Source organism: Cricetulus griseus, chromosome 7 (assembly GCF_003668045.3).
Source record: "Cricetulus griseus strain 17A/GY chromosome 7, alternate assembly CriGri-PICRH-1.0, whole genome shotgun sequence".
NCBI classification, from domain to species: domain Eukaryota; kingdom Metazoa; phylum Chordata; class Mammalia; order Rodentia; family Cricetidae; genus Cricetulus; species Cricetulus griseus.
In genome coordinates this window covers 98,645,693-98,662,453 of record NC_048600.1, presented here as the reverse complement: position 1 = coordinate 98,662,453, position 16,761 = coordinate 98,645,693, and the positions used below count along the sequence as shown (strand labels likewise).

General features: G+C 40.7%; 1 protein-coding gene across 10 annotated transcripts in view; it reads right to left on the bottom strand.

Annotated features, from left to right (window-relative positions):
* The window catches only part of Bcas3 (BCAS3 microtubule associated cell migration factor), a 487,638-nt gene that overhangs the window by 419,956 nt on the left and 50,921 nt on the right, over positions 1–16,761 (bottom strand). For all 10 annotated transcript variants that reach the window (XM_027426382.2, XM_027426380.2, XM_027426386.2 and 7 more), the window contains exon 7: positions 8,467–8,539. In XM_027426382.2, the coding sequence (XP_027282183.1) occupies positions 8,467–8,539 (73 nt within the window). The remainder of the gene's footprint in view (positions 1–8,466; positions 8,540–16,761) is intronic.

The following is a 16,761-nucleotide window of genomic DNA, read 5'->3' as shown; positions in this document are numbered from 1 at the left end:
TCCTGGCACCAACATGGTGGCTCACAACACACTTCAGGGGATCCAATGCCCTCTTCTCACCTCCACTGTTACCAGAAATATCTATGATAGGCATATAAACACAGAGGCAAAATACTAACACACTAAAATAAAATGTTTTTAAAGATAAATATCAATGCAAATATTCCTATTGTTTGATCACTAGCAAATATTTAGGTAGGACATTTAAGAAAACTACTTGAGTGTGCTAGTAATTTAAATGTTTAATTTTAAACAAATAAATGTGTTAACACTTCTTGTGGCTGCAATGCAACATAATAAGGCATTATAAGTTTATACTACCACATCATTCATAACCTCAGACTGCCCACTGGGTATTTTAGAACTGCATTGAGCATGAGTCCTGGCTCTCTGCCTTACCCTCACATGAAAACTAGAAATTTTCCTAAGCAATTAAGTGAAATGGGTTCCTGACAAATGTTGTATATATACATGTATGCTCATGTCTCTTGTTTATTAAATACAAGATACAGAAAGATAATCTATAACCACATGAGAAAAGGTATTAACAATGTCACCTTATTTTCTCAAGATCTCCTGACATCCACAGTTAAAATAACAAGGTCACATGTCTTGCAAGATGACCTTTAGACCAAAGATTATACCACCCTAGAAGTATTTCACATTCAATATGCATGAAACAGTTTAATTTTGGCAAAGCCTTTACCATTTAATCATCTCTAGTCTAAAATCAGAAATCGATTTATTTAATCATTCATTAATTTACTAATATGAAAGTCTTTTTGTTTGTTGTTATTGGGGTGCTGGGAATGGACTCTAGGGCTCTCCACATAATAGACATTCCATAGTATAGCTATAAGCCCAAAACAAAACCCCAAAAATTTAATACTAAATCTTTTATACCAAAGTCTAGTCTCCTTGAGGTTTGTTTTTGAAGGACTCTTGTTTTGTCATGCTATGACCTCTTCTCCTACCCCTTACTCAGACAAAGGTACCTCCTAAACAACACTAAGGACAGAACCCAAGCCTTGCACTGAGTTAAATCTCTAACTCCTCAGCCCTGTACTAGAACCCACAAGGTCTCAAACCACCCTTGTCAATCTGCTGACCAGTCTCTTCATAACCTCCCTAATGGTTGTTGGCACCTATGCTACACCAAAAATATGTAAACCCATTCTTTGATGGGTAAAGAGAGCAAGAAGACTAAGGGCAAAATGCTAAAAGTTACAGTACCCGAGAGGCTTGAATGATTCTAGAAGGAAAGGTAAGTGGAAGGCCTGGAGCCGTCCACAGCAGCTCTTATCTATAAGCTACAAAACCTGGTGAAAATATCTTGTTTCGCTGCCCGCAGAAGTAATAAAAAGGATAACAGCCCTCACAAACACAATTCAAGCATTAAAAGTGGCAGGAATTATTTGTAAGGGTCATTTCATGGCAAAAAGAAAAGGCATATTCCTATTACCCTAAGGAAATCTCCTCCAACTTCTAATTAACATGACTAAAACAGAAGGGTCACCATGAATTCAAGGCCAACATGAGCCATCTTGTCTCAGAACATGCTAACATGGGGCTGGAAAGATGGTTCAGCCATTGATGTACTTGGTATTCTTCCAGAGGACCTGAGTTCAGTTCCCAGAGTGGCCATGAGGCAGCTCCCAACCACTTGTTACTCTAATGAGAATGAAGTCAACACCTCTCCTAACCTACAGACAGAAACTCAACATAAGTTTTAAAATAATAATAATGCTAATTTTAAAATAAAGTTGCAGAGATGCAAAGAAAGATAACCATCACATCCTGTAGTGATCCACACTGGAGGCATCACTTCAAGTGTGTGCCTGCTGTCTTTAGAGATAACAGCACCCAAGTTTAACATGCAAGACTTCTCAAATCAAAAGGGTTATCATTACTGTTTCTATTTCTCTGATGGTTCCTGATAAATAAGCCTTTTATCAAATTCATTACTCCGTAAATAATCTCATCACAGAATATAATCTACAGCTCTTCCCCTGGCATTATTGTATGACAAAGTGATACTTAGATAAATGAATTCTGTAAAAGCAAATTCTTTATTCACAGAGTTGTCAGAGTTCATAAGGAAAGGAAAATACTTTTTAAATTGAAAGGAAAGGGCTGGAGAGATGGCTTAGTGGTTAAGAACACTGACTGCTCTTCCCGAGGGCTTGGGTTCAAGTTCCAGCACCTACATGGCAGCTCATAACTCCAGTTCCAGGGAATTTGAAATACTCACACAAACATACATGCTAGCAAAACACCAATGTCCATAAAATAAAAATAAGTCATTAAAATTGGAAAAGAAGACAAAGCTTCTTGGAGCTGAATTACACACACACACACACACACACACACACACACACACACACACACACACACGCACGCACGCACGCACGCACGCACGCACGCACGCACGCACGCACTCACGCACAGGCACACACACACGCACATGCCTATAAACATCTGTAAAGCAAAAGCTACCAACTCTGGATTCATTACAGTACATCCCCATGTCCCCTGGAGTTCACATTCACTTTCAGATCCCTTGTAAGCTATCAAGCCCCTCAGTTCTTTGAGCTACTTTGAATATGGTGCTGGGTTACACTCATGAGTTTATTTTATAACTCCTTTTTGAGATTTGTTGAGTTACTGCTGTTTTCCTTTAAAATTCTTCAAGCAATTCATTTAATTTAGAATAAATTTAGATTAACTTATTTAAAATCTTTGCAAGATTTAACACCTTGAAACACTCAGCCATGTTATCCTTGCTATATATTAAGGCCTGGCTATCAGGGAATTGCCTCTGTATCTAAGTAATTAAGAGTCAATGGAGGATTTGCTCAGAAATCCATGAGTCAGTCAAGACTACACTTTGCCAAAGCATCTGCACATTCATGCTTTTTCTGTTCTCCTACATTGTTGCCAGCCCTACACCCTCATACGCCTCTTCTACACATTCACAAAGCCTCCACTAGTGAGAGGCTTATACTGCACAGGCCATGGGCTCTGGAACTTTCATCAACAATGATTTCAAGCTGGGGCAACACCTGACACTTCAAGCTCAAATGTCTTCCAGCCACAGAGAAGGTACCTGGAAGAACCTCTTCACCTACCAATGGGGAAAGGCTAGGACTGGGATAGGAGAGGCTCCAGGCATGAATCCCTCACAATCCCACTGTTGTACAAAGTTTGGCAGCTGCTCAAGCCTGAACACAACTCAGACTGTCTGATGTCTCTGTTGACTTGCCCTGCAACAGCTGTTTTCACCTGCTCTGCAGATGCTGTGCTCTTAACTCAAACTCTTGTCATTTTTAATCCATCTACCTGCAAAGTCGTGACACTCTGCGGAAGTATTCTGCATCTCCCGCAGACTTACTCAGAAGGCCCAGCCTCTGCTGCTCCTTTCCAGAGACCTCGGTCATTAACCCATCTTCACCCACTCCTCCCTTCTCTTCTTAGCTCCTCCGCATGTACGCACACGCTGTGCTCTGCATTTTACATAACATCCTTTGTCTTTGAACAAAGGAGTTGGATTTTCATGCTTTTGAATCCTTCTGGACCTGGTATAATGTTCCATACTAAGCCAACTCCCCAAAACTATTTTTTAATGGCAACAACAAAAAGAAGTTCACACTTCAAGAAATGTAATGGTTCTCAACTTGACGGGATCTGGAATCAAATAAAAGGCAAACTGCTGGGCACACCTGTGAGAGATTTAATTAATCAGTTTATTTGAAGTGGGAAGACCCACCCAAAATGTGGGTGGCACCTTCCAGTGGCAGCCCAAATAAAGGAGGTCAAAGAAGCAGAGAGAGTGGTTTTGTTGCTGCCTGCCTGCCACTGCCCTCCACAGCCTGGCTATCTACCCTGCTGCTGCTGTAGTTACTGCCTGAGGTTCCCATTCCTGTCACAGTATCTCCAAGCATGCACATGTGGCCGGGCTCATGGGGTGTGCCCTATGGATAGCTGACTAAGGATGAAGAAGACCAGAGAATGGTTTACAGACCACCCTAAATGCTCTGCAGGCATCACCCAGAAGCATTCACAGCTACTTTCTGGGACAGCCCGGAAAGGCTCACTGGTCAAAGGAAATCTTCTCAGTGGAGAACTCTGGACAGTGCACATGGTAGGGCATTTAGCTTGGTTTGGCTGGATGGTCAGGGACATGGAAGATCCATACATGAAAGACAAACAATAACTGGGGAAGAGATGTATAGATACAACTCTACAAATGGGCAAAAGTTGAAAGATATCTGTGTCCCATATAAATTCTCATCAAAAGGAATTCAAAAATGGTAGACAGGATAACCCTTTCAGTGGGCAGTTAGACTCTCTCCCCAGCCATCCTTGCCACAGCCCAATAGGACTGTGAACAAAGTGATTCATGGGTGTGGAGGTGAAGAGTATGCATGGGCTCAACAACATGGATATCCACTCATCTAGGCTGACCCGACTATGACTGCTGCTCAGTATCAAATCTTTCACCAGCAGAGACTACCAGTGAGCCAGATACCGCACCGTGCATGGGGTGACCAGCCAGCAACCTGATAGCAGATTGACTACACTGAACCACTTCCACCATGGAAAAGGCAGCACTTTGTCCTTACAGGATCTGCCTTTTGTACAGTCATAGGTGACTGTGCTCATCTGTTCCCTCTGGCAAAAAGATCATCCCAGCTGGGCTGGTTTACACTTTACTTCCTGTTGTGGGATATTTGTACCCTGTGTGAAGGTGTATTGCTGTGACTGGTGTAATACAATGCGGAACAGCCAACAGCCTGGAGGGAGGTATAGGCAGGACTTCCGGAGCAAGAAATCTAGGCGTACGAGAGAAACTAGAAGAGACGTGGAGGAAGCAGGGTGTGTGGTATGTGACAGAAAAGAAATGGGTTAATTTAGGAGCAACTTAAAAACAAACTTACACTAAGGACAAACTTTCATAAGTAAGTGTCCCGGTCGTTATTTGGGAGTACCTGGGAGGGGCACAGAAATACCCGTTACAAAGTCTTCTAATAGAAGATACATGAGACTCATACCTTAGTAACCAGCTGTTCCCTACCACCTGGCAATAGTGCACTTGTCCTGAGGGGTGAGCCATAACAGAGGACAGCAAAGACTAGAGCTGAGGCTCCACCTAAGGGACTATGGGGGAAGGAAGGCCTCAACCCTGGTGAGTAAGGCTTTCAAGGTGTGGCCAATTGGGGGAGCAGTGACTACAACCCTGTAAGCAACCCCTGGCTCTAAGGCTCTGAAGGAAGGTTCCCAGGGATAAATTTTGGTAGAATTATGCCTCAGTTTGTCATTGGGACCCTGGAAGGAAGGAAGACAATGCTTTATGTATTCTCTAGAAAAGGAATTTTAGCCACACCTGCACATAATGCTTCCTCCAAAACTGTCTTCCATGGACTTACAGAATGCCTTAGCCACCATCACAGAATTCTGCACAGCACTATTTCACAGTCAACCCAAAGAAGTGTGATAGTGTGCCTATGGTCATGGAATTCATTAGTCTTATCATGAAGCACAGAGTGGTCTTTTGAAGACACAGCCACAAAACCAATTAGGGGTTGATATGATGATATGTGCCTTAAATCTGAGCACTCAAGTTGCAGAGGCAGGCAGATCTCTGTGAGGCCAGCCTGGTCTACATATCAAGTTCCAGGCCAGTAAGAACTACACAGAGAGACACTATCATAAAAAAATAAAAAAATAGGTAGCAATAGCCTAGAGAACCAAGGTAGGATTTCCCAGAAGTGTCTATACACTTCGAATCAATAGGTAGTACATGGCACTGTTTCCCCTGTAGCCAGGATTCACAGATCTGGGAACCAAGGGGTAAAAATAGAAATGGTATCACTCACCATCACTCCAAAAGAACCACAATATAAATTTTTACATCCTGCTCCCTCTACTTTATGCTCTGCTGGAATATAAGTTTTGGTTGTGGGGGAGTACTCCTACAAGGAGATACAGAAAACATTCCACTCCAAAGATTTTCCCTGGCCACTTTGGGTTCCTGACACCCTTCAGTCAATGGGCTAAGAAAGGAATGTTTGGAGGATTGTTGGATTCAGATTACCAGGGAAGAACGGACTGCTTCTCCACATTGGAAATAAGGAAGAATATGCCTAAAACATAGGGGAGCCTTTAGAACATCTCTTGGTGTTACTGCAGCCTGTGATTGATGTCAGTGGTAACTAGAACTACACATACCAGGTAAGGTAAGTGGCACACACACTTCAGGAGTAAAAGTATAGTTCATCTCTACCATAAAGAACCAAGCCCTGTGAGGTGCTTATTGGATGTGGAGGAAATAGAGAAGGGGTAATGGAGGATGTCAGATATAAATACCAGCTAAGGCCATGAAACCAGTTTCTTAAGAATATGTTAAACAGATGTGCTTTATTTCTTCTCTTTATCATGTAATGTAACAGCGAGTGAGACAGTATCAGTGAGAAAGTATTGTAAACCTATTCCTACATAATGATCTTTCAATACTAAGAGTAGGAATTCTTCAAGGTACCATGTCTACTGTGAGGGAAAATAATGCAGTTGTACCTGGGAAAGTTAAATCATATTAGAAAGCTATGGTATTTCTATTTTTTGTCACTAGGAAATTAAGCATGACACAAGGAAAGGTGATTGTGTGTCAAACAGACAAGGGGGACCTGTAATGGTTTATCGAAGTTAGCAATTTGTCTGGATCTAGCAGGCCACTAAGCACACCTGTGAAGAATTTTCTCAATCAAATTATTAGAAGACCCACTGTTAACTGTGTGCAGCACCTTCCAGCCCAACAAAAATGAGGGCAAAGAAAAAAAAAAGCAGCTTTGGTTTTCGACTGCCTTCACTGTCCCTGGTGAGATCATCTGCCCTGTTTCTGCTATGGCTGCAGCTATCATTAGCTGGTACAAGATGCCAGCTTCTTAGGCCTTCCACCTGGACTGAAGACCCTTGCTCGCCAAGAATCCTCAAGTCCATCAGCACCAAACTGAGACTGCTGGTGCACCCACCTACTGGGTTCTCAGCCTTTCCAGGAGGAGACAGTCACACTGCCCAGTCTGTATTGTGCAAGCCAGTCTAACAAATGTCTGTTGGATATACACTTAATATCGGTACTGTTCCTCTAGTGAACCCTAACTAACACACATTCCATGAAGTCAAACTATATTTGTAAGTAGTAACAATCAAGACTACATGATTTGGCTGAGTATGATGGCTCAAGTCTATAATCCTTATACCCAGGAGGTTATGGCAGGAAGCCTTTATGGGCTCCCTGAGTTCATGGCCAGCCTAAACTACAAAGTGAAAACATGTCTCAAAAGGGAGTAGGGGCTAGAGAGATGGCTCTGTGATTCTTTAAAAGCACTGGCTGCTCTTCCAGAGGACCTAGGTTCAAGTCCCCCATACCCATACCCCCAGGCACACAAGTGTTCCACAGATATACAGGCAAGCAAAACACCCATACATACAACTTTTTTTACTTTAGGTGGATATACTTCCAAGATTTAAATATATATGTCATTAAAAGACCTTTCTTTTCCAAAGCTTCATAATCTAAAGTGTACACCATGGTTGAAAAAGCACATGGCAGCAGCTACCAGCTGCCTGACTAATATCCATCAGATCATCCTCCATACCAACAAAGTAATAGGAACAATCACTTCTCAACCTTGCTTGTTTGCTTGCAACTAGGAGTTCAAGTGGCCATCTGTGATCATTATGATAGAAGACTCCTTTGAAAGAATGTCAAAACTAAGATGAACAAGGTCACTAGAGCATCACAGAAAGATTGCACTAGCCCTTCGTCTTATCTAGACTTCAACATGACTGTAGAGCATTGTGACTTTACTAAACATATTCCTTACTGGAATTATACAAATAGTTAAAATACAGGGAACACAATGGACAACTAATTAATTCTAAGTAACCAGGAAGAGTATGATTAACATTTAATATATGGAAGACACCAGAAAATAGCCCCCATCATTCATAGTTGCTACTCTGAACATGACACAAGTTGAGTGTCCCTAACACTCCTGACTCCTGTGTGAGGTCAACAAATCTGTTCTTGGAATATATAAATCAAGAAGGAAAATGGTACTTTTTTATAGTATTATAAGGAATAAGAGAGAGAAACAAGCAATACCTTTAGAGTTGTCTCAGGCACAAGCCACAATATCAACACATTGCCAAAAATTAATATATGATGAAAGTAACATTGTATGTTACCAACCGATAGCAATTTCAGCAGTAGAGGCATGAGCAGTAGGACTATGCTACAAAAGCATGATCAAGAACACTTTTCTCAACGCTGACAATCTCTTCTTTCCAGACTGCATCATGATCTTTTATGACTGGCTTCATTTGACTCTCAGTATCACAGTATAGGAAGTAAATACATCACAACAAATACTGCATGTTTCAAGGCTGTAAGTTAAATGTCCTTACCCCGAAGATCCAATGCTCTTACAAACACCAAGAAGAGGTCTTTTCTCAGCAAAGTTATCACATTTTTGAGCACCTGTCAGAGAGCATAAAACAAAATGTAGGTTTTGAGAAACTCTTGTATATTTCCCATTATTTCAAAATATTTACAATAGAGGAGAGGGGAGATGAGCCGTACATCACTTGTCTGCCATGTGCAGAACAATGTGCACATGTATATCTATACATGTTTGTGTCTATGTGTGCTTACATACTTATACACATGAACACACAACAGAAACCTATTCAGTATAACGTATTCAATCCACACATTTAATTGTAAAAAAATAAAGAAAAGCTGAAGGAGAAAAGATTTTTTGTTTAGTTGGCACCTGTTTCAATCTTATCAAAAACTCATATACTATAGTGCTGATTAGTTCCTTAAGACCAGCATGTTTGACAACCTGTGGTGTTACACACCTTTATATGCCTTTATTCCCAGCAGAGGCAGGTGGATTTCTGAGTTCAAGGCCAGCCTTGTCTACAAAGTGAATTCCAGTTCTAGGATGGCCAAAGAGGGGAAATAAAATGTTCATGATATCCAAACTATTAGGATAGAAAAATTATAAAAAATATATCACTGAGCCGGGCGTTGGTGGTGCATGCCTTTAATCCCAGCACTCAGAGGGCAGAGGCAGGCAGATCTCTGTGAGTTTGAGACCAGCTTGGTCTACAAGAGCTAGTTCCAGGACAGCCTCCAAAACCACAGAGAAACCATGTCTCAAAAAACCAAAAAAATAAAAATAAAAAAATCACTGTAATTTATACATGAATACAAATTTTTTAATGAAACAGTGATTTAAATAATAATTTTAGAGGAAAAATAAAGTCACCTTAGAAATTAGACCAATCCTTATAAGTTGTTAGGGTGTACAGATGCTGGAAATTAGACTAACTACTAATAGTGTCACCTTACAAATTCTGCCAATTTAGCATATACAGAATAAGCATTTGGCAAAACTCTACACATACTCATAGTAACAACAAAACAATAAAATTAACTTGTTTTATTTATTTTGTTTTACCTCTGTAGCCTAGGCTGGCCTTGACCTTCAGATCCTACAGCCTCAGCAAGTACTACCACAACACCTAGCTTCCAATTTTTTCTTTTTTTTTTTCATTCATTATTTTAATGTATATGCGTCTTCTGCCTGCCTTTGTCTATGCACAATCTGCCTACAATGCTCCAAGACCAGAACAGGGTGTCAGCTCCGCTGGTATGGAGTTACAGATGATTTATCATAAGCCGCATATGGATTCTGAGACATGGATCCTCTGGAAAAGCAGCCAGTACTCTTAACCACTGATCCATCTTCCCAACCCCAATTTTCTTCTTGATTTTTTTTCCCTTCTCCCTTTGACAAGGTCTCATGTAGCAAAGTTGGCCTTTAAATTACCATGTAGCCAAGACTGCCTTTAAACTTTTTATCCTCCTGCCTCTACCTCTCTTGAGAGCTCAAAAGTAAGTTTCCATAACAGAAGACAGAGATTAAAGTAACAGTTACTGGTTGAGAATAATCCCATTCAAGTCAGTAATGACACAAGAGTACTCAACATCGATGTTCTCATTCAAATCTGTGCCAAAAGCCTAGTCAACATAGTAATAAATGAACTGAGCGATATTCCTTAATATAAACCAACTGCAGAGTTAAAGAGACACTTCGTAAGTCAAGCATTTGTCTTGAGTGCAGAAACCTGTGTTTGATTCCCCAGAATCCATGTTAAAAAATAATAGTATTGGGGGGCTGGACTGATGGCTCACGGGTTAAGAGCATGTGTTGCTCTTGTAAAGGACCTGGCTTGGTTCCCAGCACCAGAAGAGCAGCTCACAACCTTCTGTAACTCCAGTTCCAAGGGATGTGACTCTCCCTCTGGCCTCCTCAGGCACCATGCATGCATGTGATTCACATATACATAACTAAAAACAAACCTTTTTAAAATAAAATTAAAGCCAGGTGGGGTTGGCACAAGCCTTTAATCCCAGCATTTGAGAGGGAGGAGCAGGCAGATCTCTGTGAGTTTGAGACCAGCCTGGTCTACAAGAGCTAGTTCCAGGACAGCCTCCAAAGCCACAGAGAAACCCTGTCTCGAAAAACCAAAAACAATAAAAAAATTAAAATAATACCAATATACTTTGTGTCCAAATGACATGAAAAGATATTCAACCACACAATTAAGAGAGAGTCAAAAAAAAAAAAAAAACATAATGATAGTATCCAGGAGATGTAGCACAAATTCTAATTGGTATTAATAATACAAACCCAAAGACAGACATTGGGGTAAAAGTTGAGGATCAGAGAAGCAAGTTGGCCAGTCACCCGAGAGCTCTCACCTCTACCAATGCTCAGACAGAAAGGGTCATCCTGTCCTCAGACTGCATCTCCAGACTGCATCTGTCTTCACCAAACCTCAGACGCCAATGAATTCCTGTCCCATCGTGCCTTATGGTCCTCTCTCCACATAGCCACATCACTCCTGGCTCCACCTTCCTAGTGCTGTGATTAATGGGGTGTCATCCCAAGTACTGGAATCAAGCATGTGAGCTCTGTTTCTCTTTTAGACTGATTTACTCTCATGTATCCCACAGTGGCCTTGAATCACAGAAATTCATCTGCCTCTGTCTCTCAAGTGCTGGGATTAAAGGTGTGGCCACCACTGCCTGTCCTCTATGGCTAACTAGTGGCTTAGCTCTTTACTAGGCGTGTGGCTAACTGGAGGCTTAGCTCTGCACTCTGATCTTCAGGCCGGCTTTATTTGTTAGATTACAAAGTATCAATACAAGGAGAGTTTGGGCTGCTCCTGGTTTAATGTTAAGAGCACCTAAAGCACAGGATGTGAGGACAGTCTGGCCCTCTTCATACTTCCTAAAAGAGGTGAGGAAACTCCCACACCACAGGATTAAAGAAACCATGTAACACAGGAGATGTGAGTGAAAGATGAGCAAACCTAAGGGAACCCACAGAAGTAGATCCTCAGCTGGCTTCAGTTTTCCACAAATGCCAAGCTCATATGACTGTCATTCTAGTCACTTCTTTCCATGTCTCCTTTCCTGTGGAGACTTTAACACGGATAAAAACTCCATTACATAGCAGTGCATGATTCCATACTATGCCTGTCTCTGATGCCATCCTGGTGGTTAGGAGGTTAGAGGAGAAACTACTACTCCCCCACAATACAGTTGCTTTATTTTTGTTTGTTGTTGTTTTTATTGTTATTGTTTTCTTCTTTTTAATACAAGGTCTCTCATTATATAATATAGCCCTGTTCAAGATTCTTTCAATCAAAAATAAATAAAACCTATAACTTATCTAGGATGGTCTGGATCATCAAATGGTGAGCAGTATCTGAGATTCCTACTACTTTTGATATACCAGAAATTTTCCAGCTAAGGGTAGGTGAGATGGCCCATAAGATAAACTTGCTTGCTAGGCAAGCCTGACAACCAGAGTTAGATCCCCAGGACCACAAAAGGAGAGAACAAATTCCCAATCGTTGTCCTCCGACCTCCATGGGACATGCATGCATACTCTCTCTCTCTCTCTCTCTCTCTCTCTCTCTCTCTCTCTCTCTCTCTCTCTCACACACACACACACACACACACACAATCATACAAACAATAATATATAGAATAAATTTCTTAAAATGTTCCACTTAAAATTTAAATTACATTCATATAAATTGACATTTATCAAACACAAGATCCAAGTTTTGATAAAATTTTCACCAAATTAATAAAAATTATAAATTCAAAACCCCTGAATCCACAAATACGGTGGCTGAGATTTTATCCTACACATATACTCAGGGATGAGAAACAACTTCCATACATGATTACTCACTCCAGCACTGTTTAAAATAGTGAAGAGCGAGCGGGCCAAGTGTGTGATGGAACAGCCACTCCCCACAGCTGCAAACAAGACTTGCTGAATGTAAACACCAAGGAGGCAGCACATATAATGGGGAACGGGGAATACACACAGCAGTGGGAAGATACAGACCCACACAGCATGTCTTCGGCTGCACACCCTCCCCAAGGACACATAAAAGTCGTAATCACTGTTGACAGGAGAGGCCAGCGAAATTAGAAGAGCAGGGAAGTGGAAAGAAACTTTTCAATGTTGAAACAGTTTCTGTCTTCTGTTTTTCAGCCCATGTGATACATAAATTTACTGTAAAATGTCTGTGTTCACTTTAAACAAGAAGCCAAATGCCAAGTTGCAGTCAGTGCTTATTTTAAATTCGAACACAAGCTGGGAGAATGAAAACATGCATTTAATTTTATTCTCTCTAAAAATTCTATGGAAGCAATTATTGAAGTTTTAAAATATGTAATAACCCCAACCAAATTTACAAAAAGATGAGTACTGACCAATTTAACAGTTCTAAGTAAAAGCTAGAGGCTTCAATGATGGAAAAACACCCCGAGATTAAAGGGACTTTATATAAAAGATCATAAAAGGCACAGTAAGTGACTACACCATGTACACTTGGGACTAGATGTGAAAGAACCAGTCTAAAATAAAGGGGACTGGCTACTTGAGAAACTCTACAATGCAAAAACTTTACTTCCAGACAACTTGACTCACCCTCCCCATTCCCAACAGCCTGAAAGGCAGCTCTCTAGAGAGCCCGAGACAGCAGCTCCAGGTGAAGTGAGGATTAAATGACAGCATTAATGCTTAATACCGAACCTTTCCCATGCCCACGACTCCTCCCCTCTCTTGAGTTTCCCAAACACTAGTGTCAGATCCTTATCATCCATGCTTCCTCTGGGGAACAGAACAGCCCAGGGGGAAGGATTGGGAATCGCTATCAGAGGACTCCAGCACAAGGGAAGCTCCAGCAATGAAGGTAAGGCTGCAAAGCTTGCAATCAGCTTGTGAGTTCAGACGATTGTACACAGACAGCCAAGGATCTACAGTAGTTTAGAAAACTACTCTCCTACGGGAGAAAACATCAAAAACTATAACATTTTTGTTACTAATTTCCAGGAATGTGAGGATACTGAAGACACAGAACAACACACAAACACCATGTGAAATGGATGCTGAAGGTGTAAGGGAACTCTGGATGGCTGGGATGGAGCTCAGAGAGCAGAATGCTTGCCCAGGATCAGAAGTTCAAGGTCATGCTCTGATACACAATAAAAACAGAGAGAAAGACAGAGGGGAGAGAAGTGAATGGGGAGGAGTAGAGAAGGAGAGGAAAAAACGGAAAATTTTCAAAAGGTAGATATTATTTAAAAACTTGAAAAAAGCACCGGGGATAAATTGAAGAAAATACTTCAGAATACTTAAAATATGCACAAGAAATCTCCAAAGTCTGTATTTAAAGATTCAATGTGGAAGAAGCCAAAAGAAAACCAAAAGCTAGGCATATGAAACACACACTTCATCAGCACTAGGGAAGCTGAGGCAGGAGGACAACAGCATCCATCTCCATATTACAAAATGAACAAACAAAAGAATATTTGTTCAAAATTAAAACATTACATAGTACTTCCTATTATAACATGAAAATTTAAATAAAATAACATGTCTGTTCAAACATAATTTACAATGGATTATTTCTGCTTCTGCTACAATCCGATTTAACAATTAATAATCTGACTTTTAAATCCAAGCATGAGTTAAAATTTAACTGATCCAAAGCCTACACTATTTCTGTACAAAATTAATTACAATTGGACTTCATCTACACACAGCCAACCCTTCACTCCTTCAATGCACTTCCTGTGGTTTGCACCTGCTCTGTGTAGACCAATCTGCTATTTTGATGGATGAAACATCAAGTTTTGAAAGTCCAATCCTGACAAGACCGGCTTGATCATTTCACTCTTCTCAAAATGCAACTGAAGAATTCCTCCAGCCACCTAGACTCCACAGTTAGCAGACTCAGCCATAATACATGCCCTTCCATGTTCTTCATGGATATTCAAAGCCAAGTTTGTAAGATACAAAACAGAAGCCCGAGCTCAAACACAGTGCCACTCACCAGGTACCCACTACAAAAGGCAATTGTAATGACTGGACCACAAGAAACAAGGATCCCCCAAATCTCTAAATGCATAAGGCAAACCCCTCCACAAACTGGAAAAAAAGAACTGCAATTTCAGAGTTTGAAAACAATGTCAGTAAATTTTAATTCTCATTTAATTATTTTTATTCTGGATTGCCTGAAAGTTAAAGAGTATAAACACTCAGAAACAGTACAGTTTTCACTTGGTTTTCTTTTTATGCATATAAATAGCAGCCTTGTACTCTCCCTGAGGCCTAATGGAGTCATCGCCCTCCAGTAATGTAATCCTCCAAATTGGAGCGGATTAACTTTTTATATATAAATTGTGTGTGTGTTTGCATGTGCAGTAGAGAGAATGACGTTACACACACCTGCTCCACAGCATTTGACAGAATGCACCATGATGATTGAAATGAAATTCAGCTCACCAAATCCATCAAATACAAAAACTACTGCAATCCTGTTGCAAAGTCCTTTTGTTAAACTCCTTTTATTCTAAATCCTTTTAATTCTGTCCTATAACACTAAAACATTTATAAAAAGCTTAAAATCCTAATAAATCACACAATTAAAGTAATGAAAATGGGCCTCCACACCAAGTCACCAACTCCACCACCACTCAACAAAATTCAAAACAGTTTGCTTGTCAGAAAATGTTAACTAATAGCCCCCATCACACACACCATTGTAAACTCATTTAAACCAAAGAGCTTAAGCTTATAAATCAGCCTTGAGATTTCAAGAAATCAACTAGAAACAGCTTCTACCTGAGTCCAAAAGCAGATCCAGAGGCAAATAAAATCCCAACTGGTGATGAAATATTACGCCTCTCCCTTTTGATGTTGAAGATGATGCCCTGCATATAAAGACTTTACACAACAGTATGTCCTCACTAATAAATTTTTACTGAGAAAATCTTTTCCAGAAGGATTTCTTTGAACAACTAAATTCATTTAAACCATTCAGCTAAACTATTCTAAAACCTCCCTGCCTACTCTCTTGGAGACAAGGTCTCATGTTGCCCAGGCTGTCCTCAACCTCACTACGTAGCTAGCCAACAATAACGCTGGAATACCGATCCTCTTGCCCTACGTCCCACATGCTGATGGTACTTTTTTTTTTTTTTTAACTGAATCATTTTCTTTAAAACAGACATCACCAAGTTGTCCTTGAGGTGTTTTACTTACAGATTCCCTCAATGTGAGCACTCAAGAGACAGGCAAAATGTGCAATTTCAGATGACTGTATTGTCAATAAATTTTTGTGCCAGTTTTTAGGCTCTCTGAATTTTTGCATGGTACAATTTCTATTTTCTTACCAGAATTTTCATAAATAATCCCTGTCATAAATTGAATAATCCTCTTATGTCTTTTTCTTATCTGAACAGGAAAATGTGAGCAAACATCTCTCTCTCTCTCTCTCTCTCTCTCTCTCTCTCTCTCTCTCTCTCTCTCTCCAGAGAAGACAGGGAGGAAGCCAAACCTGGAAGTTTCATGAACCTGGATCAAGCACAAGAGTCAGCACAAAAATCTCACTCCTTAAACTATTTAACCTGAATATGGTCACAAAACACGCCTTGGCATGTGCCCTCAATATTCAAAATACATTGTAACCTCCCAGTGAACTCAGAAACTGCACTACAGCGGGTACAGATTTCTTTCTTCTATGTCCAGGAGCTGAAGTCAGGGTGACGTGGCCTCCATCAGTGCCTCAGCCTGACACTAGCCAAAGACATCTTTTTGTGTACTCAGCATGTGAGATGCCCTTTGACCCATCAAGTTAACTATAAAATTCACTGACAACCAGGCCTTCTTTCACAGGTTAGATCGTGAGCTGGTCAAAGCCACCAAAACCTTTCACTGTTTTGCAAAGGATTTAACTGATCATGGAGGAGGACAGACACCTGCTGCATCCTACAATACAACCAAATGCCGTACCTGACTCACTAGAAAGGCTACTGTGAGAAAAATGGGGAGGGATGAACAGGAAAATGTAGGGCCAACTACTCTCTCTACTGGAACTATAAGCAGAGTGACTATCAAGGCTAATTAGTTAATTATTTATTGCTATTGTCAAATGGGACAAGCACCAATATATATCAAAGAGGGCAACCACGACAGTTGAAAGGGGGACACGTGCCAAGGGTATTACAACATTAACATCTACTCAAGTGTGATGCCAGCCCTGCTGCTTCTCTGACCACAGAACCACGATCCCTTTGACGCCTACCCAGGCTACTCA